The sequence below is a fragment of the Hydractinia symbiolongicarpus genome, chromosome 14 (genome assembly GCF_029227915.1).
Source record: "Hydractinia symbiolongicarpus strain clone_291-10 chromosome 14, HSymV2.1, whole genome shotgun sequence".
In the NCBI taxonomy this organism is placed as follows: Eukaryota; Metazoa; Cnidaria; class Hydrozoa; order Anthoathecata; family Hydractiniidae; genus Hydractinia; species Hydractinia symbiolongicarpus.
In genome coordinates, this window is record NC_079888.1 from 8,869,303 (window position 1) to 8,886,268 (window position 16,966).

At 33.5% G+C, this 16,966-nt stretch overlaps 2 protein-coding genes across 2 annotated transcripts in view; one reads left to right on the forward strand and one right to left on the reverse strand.

Moving 5' to 3' along the window:
* The window catches only part of LOC130625396 (uncharacterized), a 39,716-nt gene that overhangs the window by 11,224 nt on the left and 11,526 nt on the right, over positions 1-16,966 (forward strand). The gene's annotated exons all lie outside the window — the stretch shown is intronic.
* On the reverse strand, positions 9,372-15,053 carry LOC130625395 (uncharacterized). Its single transcript, XM_057440484.1, has 10 exons — positions 14,901-15,053; positions 14,433-14,692; positions 13,910-14,311; positions 13,348-13,743; positions 12,591-12,989; positions 11,995-12,393; positions 11,434-11,832; positions 10,411-10,797; positions 9,724-10,104; positions 9,372-9,629 (listed from the first exon to the last, which is right to left on the reverse strand). The coding sequence occupies exons 2-10, from the start codon at positions 14,680-14,682 to the stop codon at positions 9,409-9,411; spliced, it is 3,234 nt and encodes a 1,077-aa protein (XP_057296467.1). The 5' UTR covers positions 14,683-14,692; positions 14,901-15,053; the 3' UTR covers positions 9,372-9,408.

Genomic DNA, 16,966 nt, shown 5'->3' on the forward strand with positions numbered 1-16,966 from the left:
TGCGTAGTCAATAATGTGACAAAGCTGCAATGGCAGACAATACAAGTGAGTAGTTAGAATAAAACAATATCTGTGCCGTTTTTTTTTTCTTCCAATCGAGTTAGCTCGGTAGGTCATTATTCGTGCAGCTTCCTCGTATAATCGAAAGGCGTTGATATTTTTTACGTCATAAAATAACATAATAGAATTATTTCAAGCTTTTTTAAAATGTTCAATTTACATCATTAATCAGGCTTGCTGACAGTTATTAACGTCATTGCACACGTTCGTTGAGTGATTAAATTATGCATCTTGTTGAGATGCAAAAAAAAAACTTTAATGAATGACAGCGATTTGCATACATCATAGTGGTTGAAGCAGTTGTTGAAAGTGCAAAACAATGGAGGGCATACTAGCACACTGGTTTTAACGCTCGATTTCAATAAAGTTGTTCTTATTGTGCGATTATTGCACTGTAACGAAGCTGAAGTCTGATGTGCATTAAGAAAACTTTCATGCACTTTTGTGCATGAAGCGAACGACCTGCTTTTTCACTGCTCCGTCATGAATAAACAAAATAACAACAACATATATTAGTTAATAGATAACATCAATATATCAGGAATATTCACACACCCATTATAGCATTATAGTAGCTATGTCTATAGGCTAATTATATATCTATAAAAAAATACGTCATAACTAGATAAGAAGGTGTGGCACTCTCGTAGTTTTCACATACTTAAAAAACGTTTCTAATAATTTACAACACTTATAAATTCACTTTCAAGGGGATAACCCAAGCTTACCACATGTTTTCTTTGAGTATTTTTTATTAAATAATCGAATATGCAGGAATTTTGAGAAGAGAAATATATGAAACTTTCGGGAGGTTTATGACAACACAGCCAACACAAAGCGAAATCACAACAATTCCGTTTGTCATTTCCTGTCGGAACAAAGTCGATAAAGATGTTAGCACAACATTATTCTGCGTACACACACAAAGATATAAAAGACTAGTAGCTGTTGCCTCGGTTAGTAATGTGCCTCTTGCAAAAGAATAAAAGTAATTAGGTTAAGTCATTAAAAGAGAATTGACGTAAGAATGAATTGAAACTACTATACATAGTTTGCAAACATAGCTATGATATTGTTCTGTGGTCTAAATAAATGGTTGCGACACCGATTGGCATGGACGAACCGACTTCTTTTTGAATAGTTAATTGAAGTAAACGGACTTAATTGGATGTGTCATAAGTCCTCAAACAAAGTCTGTCTTTACAAGAAATTGACGCAAATTGGAGTCTTAATACAGGATTACTGGCCTCAAAAACAAAAACAAAATAATTTAATTACTATTCCTTCCTTTAATTACGTTTGAATGAAACCTTGAATTTTTTTTGTTTTTGTGGAAAACGCCAGAAAAATGAAAAAAAGAAGAAAAAAGCCCTAACCTTTCGCTGTAATTACAGAATTTAGTTTATTTGTTACGAAGTTACGGTTTTCTCCCGGACCTACATTCAGACAGTCGGTTTTTTAACCAGCCCCAACCCACTCTCATTGAACGATTGTGCTCTTTAGTCGTTCTAAGATATTTTGTAAGTTTTGATAAATGAGCCGAATAACATATGATAATGTTGTAATTTCAATTGTCTTATTACGCAGCAGAATGTAGTTTTAAAACAGATCTTTTTCGGTTTAATGGATTTTGTTACTGCATACTTTAAAAGTTTTTATCATCCAGCTCCGTCTAAATTTAGTAAGACATTATACGATCGGAAAATTGTGTCATTGATTGCGACTTGTATTTCCGCTTATACTAATTTTGTTTTTATTACTCACAATGATGCGATAACTTTTTTTGTCAACCACACCTTAAATTTAAATCGCAAGAAATTAAACATAGAAATATTTCAATTACCGATATTTAAGAGTCAATTCCTTTTTACTGACTAATTTTGCTTTTAAAGGTATTTAACAATTAGTTTTTTGAGTTATTCAAGATTAGCTTTCATGGAAGTTTCAATTGTTAATTACCAACTGGTCCTGGGATTTTTTTCAGTAAGTCTTTTGTACGAATTTTATTAATGCATTTTAGTTTTTCCCTTTTCAATCCCTAAACTGCCAAATGGGAAATTTAATTGTCTTTCATATTGGCTTGTATCTTAATAAGTCAAAGTTGAATGATCACAAGTTAAGGTTAATAGACGGCATGCGGGTATTTCATTCTTGCTTAGATGCCAATTGGCATAGTTTGGAGTCCGAGTGTTAATACAAGCATAACTGTTTGTAATTATCACCAGGAAAAGTTTCAACAAAAGTTTCAGTAGCCGTTTCACCTTGTTCCAAGTTAAAGAGCAAAACAAAACAGAAAATTTCAATCTCTGGAATGTGTAATATTATGGTAAACGCCTTTGTTCCTGTCCACAAAAAAAACTTTATCAGAATAAAAGATATAGTATTAGAGTAACTATTAATTTGAGGTATTTATTCTATTTCCAAAATATGTTTTAAAGTGCAGGGCCCTTTTTAGGCATTACACTTTAGCAGCAGTAATGGTGATCTTATAAGTTCAGAATATGTGTCATATGGGTTACTGTCAAAAAGAAACATCAAATTTTCATCAAAATTTATTATATATTACCACTGTTGCTATTTTGATAGTCTAATAGTAGGTTTAGTTTGTTTTACCTTGTATTATATTTTATACTAGTCGATAAGGCCCGTGAAAAAATCCACTTAGGCAGAAGAACAATAGGAGAGATCTGTCATTTTAATTTTGATGAGATCAGCAATTATTTTAGTATATTGAATACTACCCTTTACCAAAATTAAACTGAAAATTCAAAAAAGACTGTTTCAAAAAAAGTTCTTAAAATCTTACACATGTCATGTCAAATCGCATGAAATCTTCCCAAGAAAACCTTATACAATATATAAAAAAACACAAGCTTGCAAGGTGTAAAATCTAGTTGATAAAATGTTACAACATTGACAGTCACAACATCGAGATAACACATCTTAAATATTTACATCTTATCAAGTGATTACGTGTCAAAAAAGGCTTGCAACAGCAAGTAAAAATCAGTTAAAATAAATTCTTTATGCATTTTAAACATCATTTATTTTCCCTAAAAGCTTAGTTTCGAAATTTAGAAAAATTACTTATTTGGTTGCATACCATCCTGCCCCACAAAAATATGGAAAGTCAAAATGTAAAAATTAAGCGGTTAACAACACAATTTTGTGTTTTAGTATGATGATCCGTACTGCCCTTTAACAACCATTTTGAACCTAAATATAAAAAAACAATAAGCAAGGAGTAAATTTGGAATCAACAAAGATCATTACTTTAGAAACATTGTATACGGCCTGTCCTTACAAAAGTTTACAGAAAATGTAAACCAAATCGGTTTTTAAGGAGCACATCCAAATCAACAAAAATCAGTTCATTTAGCATGTTGTATATTGCCATTACCCATAAATCTTCCACACATCAAATGAAACACATCAAATTATAGAAAAATCAGTCATTTCAAGGCATACAGTCCTCGCCCATTAGATTACAAAATTTAAAAAACAAAAACAGTTTCAGTCAGAACATTTAGTAATTTTTTATCTTCACCAAACACTTACTCCTACAAAATTTTGTGAAATTTTCAACGAAAACAAAAATGTGAAACTGAATTTTCTTTCAGCAAAAATGACATCACATAATTTTTCCCAACATCAGCTTGTAATACGAAATATAAAACCCATCAGCTTGCACAACTGATTACGATGAAGTTTAATTCTAGATATTATATTGCATATTACATGTGGTCTATTACCATAAAGTTTACACAAAATTTCAAATAACAGCAGTTCGCAACACAAACAATATAAACGGACAACCATACTATCACCTTAAAACATTTTTTAACCCATAGCCATAAACCCACGTAAATTTACAATCAAATGTCAACAACCCCTGTAACCATAAACTAGGCATTTTACATGTAGCTGACAAAAGTTTAACAGGATGTCAGAAACAAAACACTAAAAAAATAACTTAACACACACACTTTATTGGTAAAAATAACAGCCATATTTATTAATTAAGAAAAAATAAAACGATTTTAAAAGTCTAAAAGTATTTATTAGTAAAGCCTTACATCTTCAGACTATATAAACAACTGACAACACACAATTTAAATTCTACAAAATTTGTTCCATTTGTCACATTGCACGTGGTCCCTTGTAAAGTCTACAGGAAATGTGAAAAAATTTATATATACTCTATGGGCATAAAAATGCGTCACACCACATTTCCTAAAGGTTCAGGAAGTCTTTTAAAGATTCTGTAGCTAGCTTGTTATATGATAATTCGTGTTTAAAAAAGAAGAGAAGTGACTACTAAGGTGGCTATAATTTCCTAAAAAAGAGGAATAACAACATAACACATAGGTTAGAGCTATGGGACGAAGCCTTGAAGCTAACACTAGCTAGCTAACAGTAGCTAAGACACCCTGTTAAATATACTTAAACTGGGAAAACTTAGCTATATCTATAGCTAGCTATTTATGCTTAGTAAAACACATATAAAGAGAAACAATAGTAACGTAAAAATTATAACATCACAATAAGTTCAACAAACCAATGTTTCGTTTAGAAGCAAGTTTTTTTGTTAGTCACAGCTTCATGTAGCATTTTGAATTTCAGGACAAATATACATTAGATACGAACCAGGGGAGACATTAATTATGGAAGAAAATGTAAACAAATACGCTAGCTGGCTTCTTTTATAAAAAATGCGGGAAAATGTAAAACTATAAGAATTTGAAGCTTTTAAGTGACTTTTCCCTGCGAAATCCGTGTCTGCTTGACAACTTAAATTGTGCTACATAAAAAAGTAACATGTAGTTGCTGTAGCGACATAAAAACTGAACGTGTAAAAATATCAAAGTTCTTACTATTTGTGAATTCAAATCCACTTTAAACTCTAGACTCTATTTTCTACTTCTAACTTTACTACTTTACCACTTCTAGCTTCACCCTTCACTTCCGAAGTAAATTATTGTGCCTTCCAACTTCCCTTTTTCGCTAAATTTATTTCAGTAAGTCAAACTGATGTTGTTATTCTTCTTTTTTAGGTATCTATAGGTATTACCTTAGTAGTCAAACTTCTTTTCTTTTTTGAACACTAATTACGGTGTAATAAGCCAGCTACAAAATCATTCAAAGACTTATGCTCATATAAATTTTTCACATTACCTGTAAACTTTACAAGGGGGCCATGCAAAGCAATATGACAAGTGGAACACATTTTTTAGAATTTGAAGTGTGTGTTAAGTTATTTTTTAGTGTTTTCTTTCTGGCATTCTGTTAAACTTTTGTGTCAGCCGATATGTAAAATGCCAAGTTTTTTACACAGGGGTTGTTGAAATTTGATTGAAAATTTACATGGGTTTATGATTTTGGGTTATAAAGATTATAAGAGGATGGTATGGATGTCTGTTTTTATCGTTTGTGTTGCAAACTACTGTTATTTGAAATTTTGTGTAAACTTTTATGGAAAAAGACCACATGCAATGTACTGAAAGAACAATTTTTTTAAAATTGGACATCATTTTAAGCTGTTGTTTAAGCTGATGTGTTTTTATATTTCGTATTATAAACTTTTGTTTGAAAGAGCTATATGATGTCATTGTTGCGTTTTTGTTTTTGTTGAGAATTTTACAAAATTTTGTAGTGATAATTGTTTGGTAATGATAAAAAAATTACTAAATGTTCTGACTGAAACTGTTTTTGTTTTTTAAATTTTCTAATCTAACGGACTCATTTTTCTTTAATTTGATGTTTCATAACCTTTTTGTGGGAACTTAATGGGTAATGGCGTTATACAACATGCTAAATAAATGAATTTTTGTTTAATTGGATGTACTCCTCAAAACTGATTTATTTTACATTTTGTGTAAACTTTTGTAAGAATGGACCGTGTATAATGTTTTCTAAAATAATGATCATTTTTAATCTAAATTTACTCCTTGCTCATTGCTTTTTTTATATTTAGGTTTAAAATGATTGGTAAAGTTTAGTACGGATAATCATACTAAAGAAAAAAGAAATTATGTTGTTAACCAGTTAATTTTTTGCTTTTAGGTAAAACACTATGTTAAAAATGCGTAAGGAACTTATTTTAATTGATTTGTGCTTGCTGTTGCAAACCTTTTTTTCTTGACACACCAGATAAAAAATTGAAATTTTAACGTAATCACTTAAAAAGATGTAAATATTTGAGATGCGTTATTTCTGGCTTTATTATTTTTGTCGGTGTTGAAATTGTTGGTGTTGTTGTGACTGTCGATGTTGTAACTTCCTATCAACTAGATTTTACACCTTGCAGGCTGTTTTTTATATTTTGTATAAGGTTTTATTGGGAAAGTTTCATTCGATTTGACATTTGACATTTTGTTTAAGATTTTAGGAATTTTTTTGGAAACGGTCTTTTTTGCATTTTTAGTTTAATCATTTTGGTAAAGGGCAGTATTCAATATACTGAAATATTTGCTGATCCCATCAAAATTTAAATGACAGATCTTTCCTTTTGTTCTTCTACCTAGGTGGAATTCTCCACGGGCCTTATCGACTAGTCTCTTATAATAATACAAAGCTTTTGTCTGTATGTCTGTGACTTTTGCAAAGTTGATTTTATTTTACATAATTTTCTTTAACAAAGTCTGTAAAACATCACTTAAAAAGTTAAACTTTAACGTCAAAACAATATTGACGTCACAGAAAAGTCTCTTTAATAATAGCCGTATTTTGTCTGTTCAAAAGGGTTACCAATATTCCTTTGATCTTTCCGCAAATTTTTAGAAACCAGGGGGTTGTTTAGTCTTAATATTAATTGAAATAAATTCTAAAATTAATTTATTTCTGTAATTAATTTAATTACTTTAATTTATTACCATCAGTAAGAAAAATAAATTTAGTGATAAAAATGAATGCATATTATTTTAATACGCCATTTTTAATAATAATTACCCCGTGACCTCAATCGCCGTTTTCGCTCAGGAGCTACGGAAAACAAATGGGACATTTTACTGATAGTTTTACTGACTTTGTTATGACCGCTCCCACATAATACACTAATCAAAACGCTTGATTCTCTTTGAAAAACCAATCCAAGACTTTCGCGGCCTGGGCAACATGAGGACCGAAACATGATGGCCATTTTAGTTTTTAAAGTAATGGTGGTCAGTGCTGTTTGTAAGTCTGTTTCACCTTTCTGTCTTCTATAAGTTTTTTATTTTCGTAACATTGGTTTTTTGTATGTTCTAAAATGTTAAGATAAATATATTGTCATTTTTTAGCTACGCACAGATCTTAAACGCACCAGTTTTAGAATTTTTGGCTAGGAACGAATATTCTATTAGCTAATAGCCTTACTTTTTACTAATTTTGTTTGGTATAGGAGGTTTTTCTCCAACCCAAAATTTATTTTTATGTCGAGTATGTAGCCACTTAGCTAGCTCATATATTTACCTAAAAAGTAAGAGTATAAAAATTCAGTTTGGCTATCAATATGGCAATATTCTCAGCAATAAATCTTATGCTAAATGCAGTTTAGCTAGCTAGGTAGGTAAAACTTTTTTTGTAAATAAAATAGCTCAGCATTTGCTTCAGCTGGAGGGGTAACGACAGGCTGTTTTCTGTGTTGGCATTTTAACCGAAGTTGTGATAAGGTTTTTTTAAAGAAGGGTACTGTTCAAGTCTGTTTAACTGTACTAAGCGGTTAGCTCAGTGTTAACAATAGACTGTTTTTTGGAAAAGGCTGTTACGCCTATGCAGGTCAGCCAACTGTGACAATTAATTTTTAAACTTTCTTGGGAAACACGCCTGTACGAATGTGCAACAATGTTTACCTGGACTAACTGCTTAGCCCTGTGCTAGCGAAGGACTGTTTCTTGTGTTTTCATTTAAATAGAGTCTGCAAGAAAGTTTTTTTTCAAAAGGGTATTATCCCTATACACCTGTGTAACACCGTTTAACTGTACTAAGCGCTCAGTCCGCTGTCTTTTCTTTTACAAAAACCTATTCCGCAAAATAAAATAATATTGACTGATTGTTTTTTCTATGACGGAGTCACAACAGTTGTAAACTGTGTTTTTATTTTAGCCTTTGTTGCGGGAAAGGTTTTTTTTGAAAAATATGTTACAGTCGCAACACTATAATGGTGTGTGCGCTTCACTTGGTTTACGACATACGGCATACCTGTACTAAAGCGCTCCACCTGACTGTGTCGCACAGTTTGCAGTTCTTTTTAAGCGCTCCTTAGGGCGTTCAACAACAGTTACTTGTGGCTCATCCCGGCGATTCGACGCCGGGTTTCCCGGCCACTGTATTAAGATTAGTGAGTCCATTGCATTGCACTTTGAAATTTAAGGCTAAATAAATTGAAAACGGGTGGAAATAACTGGTGGAGTTAATGACGTTAGTCATTTTTCACCGCGTGGGTAACTAGTGACCACCTTGGACCAAATTAGGCAAGTCTACCACACCTGATTACCCGAACCCGTTTTGGAATAATAGACGAATTTATGAATTGCTAAAATTTTATTTTTTGCACTGTAGGTGGGGACGTCAGAAAAATTTGAAACCTTTGTATCTCCCCATACCTGTTCGTCAGAGGCGCATTATTTAATCCTTTTTTTTATTAGCGTTTCGAGCTCTACGCATTAGAGGGAATGTGTAAACGAATTTCCAAAGAAAATGTTTGTATATTAACTTTTCCATTTCTTTTCCATCGTAATCTTGCCTAAGTCGATTTTTCCAAGGACTTTATCGACTAGTATCATATTAATACCATTTTCCATCCTCTTCTTTAGACTCATCTAGTGGTCTAAGCAATTATAATTTTTTAATGGAGCAAGTTGGAAAATTTCACTTGGACTACATTGACTTGGTTGCTACGATTTGCAAAATATCATAAAGTCAGTCGGTCAAGCTAACAACCAACTGGAACCTTACATAGCAAATAACACAGCCACTGCAGGAATACAATGAAATTGAACCTATAGAAGTTACTCCTGACTCCCTAATTACCTGGTCGAAGACGAATTTAGTATATTTAGCGCCGTTATTTGCAGACAATACTTATGAATATTGTAGTAGCATTTACTCCGCTCGATTCTAAAAATCCATGTTAAATTACCAGGTTATGACATTCACCAACAGAAAAAAATGCGATATTAAAAAGGGAGCTTGCCTGCAAATGTGCCGAATCAGCAAATATTCAACCTTTTATATCATGAGCTGCAACTGCATAAGTTTTCCACGACTCAATCAAACGCAAAGACATTCTGGGGAAAATATACCATCTAATATGTGAACAAAAACAAAGAAAGAAGGATAAATACTTTATGTATTCTGACTTTAATAGAATTATACAGAGTTGTATTTCTTGTTACACATGAAGTTATCATGCCAAGTATGTTTATCAGCTGCCTCATGCCATCGTACACAGGACAAACCACGTTTGGCGCCTGCGTATGACCAAACAAAATTGTAAGGTGAATCTTTTGGTACACATAGATAGTTATCTCGCCAAGTGTGTGGATCAGCCGGTTCCAAGACTTGCGTGCATCTCATATTGGCGATTGGACCTGAAAGGTATAAATTTTTCATTGCAATAATTATCATTAAAAAACATGATTTTTTTTTACTTCGAAAAGAACATTTAAACATGAAAAATCTTACCAGCAAAACTCCATCTTAATTGGGGATCCCTTCTTCCCGAGCCCCTCTTCCAGCAGAAATAATTATCATTCCAAGTGTCTGGATCAGCAGGTTCTCTAATTTGTACGCACTGGTATCCTTTCACTGGCCCTGCCATACTCCATGCGAAATCTTCCGGCCATTTAGGGTATCCAGTTTTTGCATGACAAACAAAATTATCTCTCCATGTGTTGGGATCACTGGTTTCTAACCATTGTATGCACTCTTTTCCGTGAATCTTCCCAGCATGAGAATATGCAAAATGATAAGGACTTGATTTTGGTACGCATAAGTAATTATCGCCCCAATGATGTGGATCCGCTGGTTCTTTGATGTTTGTGCAGCGCATTCCTTTAATTGGCCCTAAAGCATATTGGATAAAAAAAACAAATAAATAAATGAAACTGTAATTTTTAATTTACATCCGATTAACTTTTTTTTCACGATGCTCGTCTTTTTTTGTAACATAGCAGATGTGCTGAAAGGCCGGAAAGAGACGTTATATAATTGCCAAACATATCATAGAATGTTCACATCTTCCATAGTCTGAAACAACCAACCCAAAGCGTATTGATAACAAACCTAACTTAAACGTAATCAGTAATCAGTAAATTATTAAAATTCTGAAGAATAATGTTTTAATAGTCATTTATGGAATAGCTCCTCTACCTGCGAATGACCATTTCATATTGACTGTTACCAGGCCAACGCCCGATCTCACGCAAAAGAAATTATCATGCCAATGGTGTTTCTCTGGCTCACTAGGTTCTATAATAGCTAGACAGTCATAGCCTGCAATCCTTCCAGCCAAGCTCCATCTAAAATCATTCGGCCATACTGGATATCTTAATTCGCCATGACACAGGTAGTTGTCTTTCCATGTATGTGGATCACTTGGTTCGGTAATTTGAATGCAATGTTGCCCATGAATAGGTCCAGCAAATGAAAACTTAAAATGATATGGTGTGTCATTTGGAACACAGAGATGATTATCACCCCAATGGTGAGGATCAGCTGGTTCCCCTAGGTTAGTGCAACGCATGCCTCGGATTGGACCTATAAAAGATATTTGTATTTTACAGAAATGTACGTTTTAACTCTATTTCATATGCGTTACCACCCCTCAATCGCTTATTACAGACTTGACAATTTAAATCAAAACTTGGCACACTTAGACTACGTAATAAAATGAACCGAATAGCAACACTAAATTTTTGCTTGAGTCAGTACTTTTTTCTGTGACGTCATAGGACGCTTAAAATTTGTCTAAAATACCAACAGCTGTTTATAATCCAAACAATTTAGTTCTAGAACGAATTTTAACATACTATTTATAGTTTTTGTAGGCAAAATAAAAGTTATCTAACGTATTTTCAAGTCTTCTTTTTTCAAGACAAAATTCGCAAAAAATGCCACAAACTTCCTGAAAATCCGATGTTTCGAGATAAGTAAAGGTAAAATCCGGCGAAAAACTCCCGAAAATAAAACAAATTACGTTTCCAAAATTTACAGAACGATCCCTCTTAATAAAATAGAGTTGTGTTGTAAGTTACAAGTTCTAAGTATGATCCTAAAGAAAGTTTTTTACAAGGAGTACATAAAAATTAAAGGGGTAGTTTCGAGTAATGGTCAATATTACTGGACCTGATAGCGTTAACTAGTAAACAATTTTAGTCAAAGTTATTTACTTACCTGCCCAAGAATATCTCATTCCTACGGACCGCAGGGATTTTCCTGATTTTACACAGAAAAAATTATCTCCCCAGTGATGATTAGCCGGTTCACTCGGTTCTCTTACGGCAACACAGTTGTAGCCTTTCAATGGGCCTGCATAGCTCCATTTAAACTCTGATGGCCACAGAGGGAAGCGTTTTGATTTTTCTGCATTATCTGCGCACACGTAGTTATCCTTCCACGTGTGGGGGTCACTTGGTTCATTAATTTGAATGCACTCCTTCAAATTGATCGGCCCAGCATGAGAGTACTTAAAGTGGTACGGTGAATCATTCGGTACGCATAAATAGTTATCACTCCAATAGTGAGGATCGGCAGGTTCTTTGATATTGGTGCATTTCATTCCTTTGATAGGGCCTATATTAATAGAATAAGCTATTGTAACAAAATCTAACTAGATGATGGTTCCCCGCTAATCACATACTAAAATCGAAAAGTACTAATATTTATTTCTGATAAATAATCGAAAAGACAAAGTAAATAAATGGCAACTAAATATAAGCAGTAACGAGTCATTACCGTTCCAAGACCACTTCATGCCAACAGATTTAAATTCTCTTCCTGATCTTGCACAGAAAAAGTTGTCACCCCAGTGATGATTAGCAGGCTCTCCTGGCTCTCTAACTGCAAGACAATCATAACCACTTTTAGCTCCAGTATAGCTCCATAAAAACTCACTAGGCCATCTAGGATAACGTTGTATTTCATCTAAGTTGTCATCACAAAGAAAGTTATCTGCCCATGTGTTGGGATCACTTGGCTCAGTTATTTGGATGCATTCTTTTAAATTGATCAAACCATGATTTGAATACTGAAATTGATATGGAGAGTCATGTGGAACACAAAGATAGTTATCGCCCCAATGATGAGGATCAGCCGGCTCTTTGATATTGGTACAACGCATACCCCGGATTGGGCCTGTAAATTATATAAATATTATTTCTGACGTTTAAAGATCGATCCCTTTTTATTCTCTTTCCATAATCATTACGTTCTTTATTAAAGAATTAGAGCATAAACAACAGATCTTTCATTATAAATAAAACGTAATCTGATTAGCATCTTACGATCTTAAACTACAGGGGCATCTCACCTAACATGTCATTAACACTTACCTGCCCAAGACCACCTCATTCCAATAGTTTTTAAGTCCTTTCCTGATTTTGCACACAAGTAATTATCTCCCCAATGGTGTTTAGCTGGCTCGCTAGGCTCCCTAATCGCAAGACAATCGTAGCCACTCAAAACACCTGCGTAACTCCACTTGAACTCGGAAGGCCATTTTGGATAGCGTTTGTGTTTATCTTGATCTACTGAGCACACATAATTATCTTTCCAAGTATGTGGATCACTTGGTTCGTTCCATTGGATGCAATCTTTGTTATTAATAGGTCCAGCGTGAGAGTATTCGAATTTGTATGGGGAATCATTCGGCACACAAAGATAGTTATCACTCCAATAGTGGGGGTCAGCAGGTTCTTTGACGTTAGTACAACGCATTCCCTTGATAGGACCTGCATGATAGAAGTTTGAGCATTCGTACTTTTGTACATGTTTTTTAAACGTACTAAAGGAATTGTCGCGACAATTCAAAAAGAAATATGCTAAATGGTATGAGACATGGCATTGCTTGAGAACTAGCAATCATATCAGTTTGTAATTAAGTGTTTTGGGTTAAATCAGGGTATGAGTCAACTAAATAATGTAATGTAACAAATGGAAGTATGAAATCTATTAATAATAATACAAAAAGCCAGTCATTATTGTTTAAAGAGACTCTTAAAGAACTAAATAGTTTTGCGGAAGCTTATGCAATCGCATTAACATTGCCTTAAATGCTCAATTAGAAATAAGTAATTCATTTTGTTTTACCTTTCCAGGACCATTTCATGCCGACAGGTTTAAACGTAACTCCCGATCTTGCACAAAAATAGTTATCTCCCCAATGATGGTTAGCTGGTTCTCCTGGTTCTCTAATGGCAACACACTCGTGATCCCTAAGTACTCCAGCAAAACTCCATTTGAACTCTGATGGCCATTTTGGATATCTTACATTTTTGTCGTGTTCTGCGCAAAGAAAGTTATCTGCCCATGTGTTGGGATCACTTGGCTCAATAATTTGAATGCATTCTTTTGTGTTGATTAAGCCGTGATTTGAATATTGGAATTGATATGGAGAATCATGCGGAACACAAAGGTAGTTATCGCCCCAATGATGCGGATCAGCGGGTTCTTTGATGTTGGTACAACGCATTCCCTTTATTGGTCCTATAAAAGCGATGTTACATTTTACGTCAATTTGCTTGAAGATTTCCTTTTCACAATTGAGAAAGAAACTTGATCAACAGATTTCAACCTAATATTTTTGCAAGTAAATAAATTTTGCTTTTTATTTATCAAAAAGAATTACGCTACTTAATCCAATGCTGCTTACCTTTCCAAGACCATTTCATACCAATTGATTTCATTCCCTTTCCTGATTTTGCGCACAAAAAGTTATCTCCCCAATGGTGCTTAAGAGGCTCACTTGGTTCCTCTACGGCCAGGCAATCATAACCACGGATTGATCCAGCATAACTCCATTTAAATTCAGTTGGCCATATGGGGTATCGATCGTTAGGCTGCTCCTCTTCTTTGCCGCTGCATAAGTAATTATTTTTCCAATGTGCGTTATTTTGATCACCGAATGGGATACATTTCATACCCTTTATTTCTCCGTTGTGTGACCATTCGAAGTTGTAATGTATCATTGGAGGGATGCACAAAAACCGATTTCCGTTAAATTGTGAATCATTTGGCTCAGATATTTCAGTGCATTTAAATCCGGCTATAGGTTCTGTTTACGAAATAGTAAAGAAGTTTGTTAAGTAAGAGTAAAAATAAGATTAAATAAAAATATATATAGATTTGTAGTTATAAATTCCTGCCTGCGAAAAAATTATGCTGTTAAAACTTACGTCCTTGAATCCAGTGTAACAAGGGATTTTGGAAACCTTTTCGGATATTGACACAGAAATAATCATCATCGCTTTTCTGATGTCCAGTTGTAACAGAGATGCAGTATTCTCCTTTACGTCTGCCATTTGCACTAAAGGCAAAATCTTTTGGCCATTCAGGAAATTTCAGATTATCCACCTCTTCAGCATCATAGCCTCCATAAACATTGCCAAAGCAAATGACAATCCCCAATAGCCAAAAAAGTCGCATTTTGATAAACCTAAAAGAAATTATGCATTAACGTATACTCGATTACTCCGAAAAAAAAATTAGCTAGGCTGCTTGTTATGATCAAATACCTATGTTAATACCAATCCTGGACAAACAATGATTTTTTTGAAAAAAAAACCCACAGGTACAAGAGGATTTAAATCTCTAGACCAGGTTGGATTGCTACCGCCGACCACAAAATTACAAGTAGTACTTACTTGTGCAACGCCACCAGACTTGTTCATAAGTACAGCAACACTGGCAAAGGTCATGCTGTACTTTTATTTTAAACATTACGTTAGTAAATGTCTATTCATTGCTTGGTTTGCATTAAACTAGGGGGTTTACTCTCGATTTCATTTTCTTTGGTGCATCTTCACATTTGTTCATACCGTGTGGGTAAATCTAGATATAATGAGACCTATGTTATTCTCACAACCTGTAATGTCAAGTTCTAAATTTTTCTATTTTAAACAATAATACAATCAGGAAACCATCTCTTAGGTTGGTCATCATAGCATTAGATGTTTCTGCGATATACAAGAATAAGGTCTTCATACCTCCGTCGATTTCCATTTAGTATTATAAGTTAATGGCACACGTGCAGTTTGCAATTATTTGTAATGGAAGTCGAATGTAGGTACTATCACAACAGCTGCTCTATACTGTATATCATAGTTAGGTGCAGCAAAAGAAATGCAATAAAAAAACTATAATGAAAAACAATATTTGTTTTTGCTAATACATTGATTACGTTTTTCTTATTCACAATAAAATATCGTTTAATTTATTCCTTTAATGAATATTTTCTTTTCGGATAAATAATCATTTTTACCTAACATAGTTTTTGTTTTTACAAAAATTGTTTACATGGTATTGTTGATTTCCTTATCACGACTGTTTATGCAATGTATTTGGTAAAATTGCTTGCTTATACAATAACACAATTTCTTAAATTTTATAATTTAGCAAGTCCCTAAACTAAGCATGCCCAACCACCTCCCCCCCCAACAAAAAAATAAATAACAAAAATAAAAAATAACCACTGATAGTGCGTAATATACATCATAATTGTAACATGTTATGTGTAAAACGGGTACACGGGTACACTTCGTAAGAAAAAAAGAAAGCGAAAACAACACAATTCGCAGAAATTCTCTATCTTGTTCACATAAAATTTTATTGATGCATAAAATACATAGCTTTTATATGAGGAAGGTTAGCTTATCTAAGAGATTGTGACATAACAAAGTGTGCAAAGTTCTTTAAAAGTAAAAACACCTTTTTTAACATGTTTCGGCTATGTCTGGTAAAGGGATTTTTAGAATTGGGATTTGGCTTCTCCCTTTGGATATGAAAGCCTTACATTACCTTGCCTTAGCGTTAAATATTATTTTAAAACAATCGTTTTAAACTTAGTAACATAACTCGTTGAAATGAAAATGTTTAAAAATATGTGAATTAGTGTGCCTTTTGATATGTTTGTTTATTCGAATTTTCTGGAGGTAGGATATCTTAGTGGAGTCAATTTTGTGGAGGTAGGATATCTTAGTGGAGTCAATTTTGTGGAGGTAGGATATCTTAGTGGAGTCAATTTTGTGGAGGTAGGATATCTTAGTGGAGTCAATTTTCTGGAGGTAGGATATCTTAGTGGAGTCAATTTTCTGGAGGTAGGATATCTTAGTGGAGTCACAACCAGCGGTAATAAACATATAAACGTATAAGAAGTAATGTTGATTCCTAAAAAAGTTAAAAATGATTCTTATGTTAATTTTAGTCATACATTATTTTTAACTAACACTTGCCAATCAATTTTAGACTATTATGAGAACTTGCAAACATATTGAAAATGAATTTTCATAGAATGACCTTAGATATGCTGTATTTTGAGGATACAGTCAGTTAGGTAAGGCAGGTATAAATTTTACGTAAGTTAAGTTGAGTAAATTGCAAGTAAATTTATGATCAGTTTTAAGGATCAAATCATTTTTGTTTATAATATGCACGTCTAAAAAGGTATGTTGTTCTCACATTGTATTTCCATAATAAATTCTCAAGAGAATTATCTTCGTGTTTATCTTCGAAGACAGGAAGAGGCATCAACATATCTACGATAAAATTTTGATTTATTGAGAGAATAGTTCACTAATCATGACTACGTGGGTGTCTTGTCGCCAAAGAGCTGAAATTGCTAATTTTTTAAGAATAGGCATGCAGAACATTCTTTAGGCTATAGATATGGCGCCAAAATGCACTGTGGAAGTCCTGCCTTAGCTTACATGTC

Excerpts from the sequence above, each read along its gene's own strand:
- LOC130625395 (XM_057440484.1), bottom strand. The coding sequence starts at position 14,682 with ATGCGACTTTTTTGGCTATTGGGGATTGTCATTTGCTTTGGCAATGTT. Across the intron at positions 14,312-14,432 it reads GTTACACTGGATTCAAGGAC|AACCTATAGCCGGATTTAAA; the intron begins GTAAGTTTTAAC and ends TTTCGTAAACAG. Across the intron at positions 11,833-11,994 it reads CATGAAGTGGTCTTGGAACG|GCCCTATCAAAGGAATGAAA; the intron begins GTAATGACTCGT and ends CTATTAATATAG.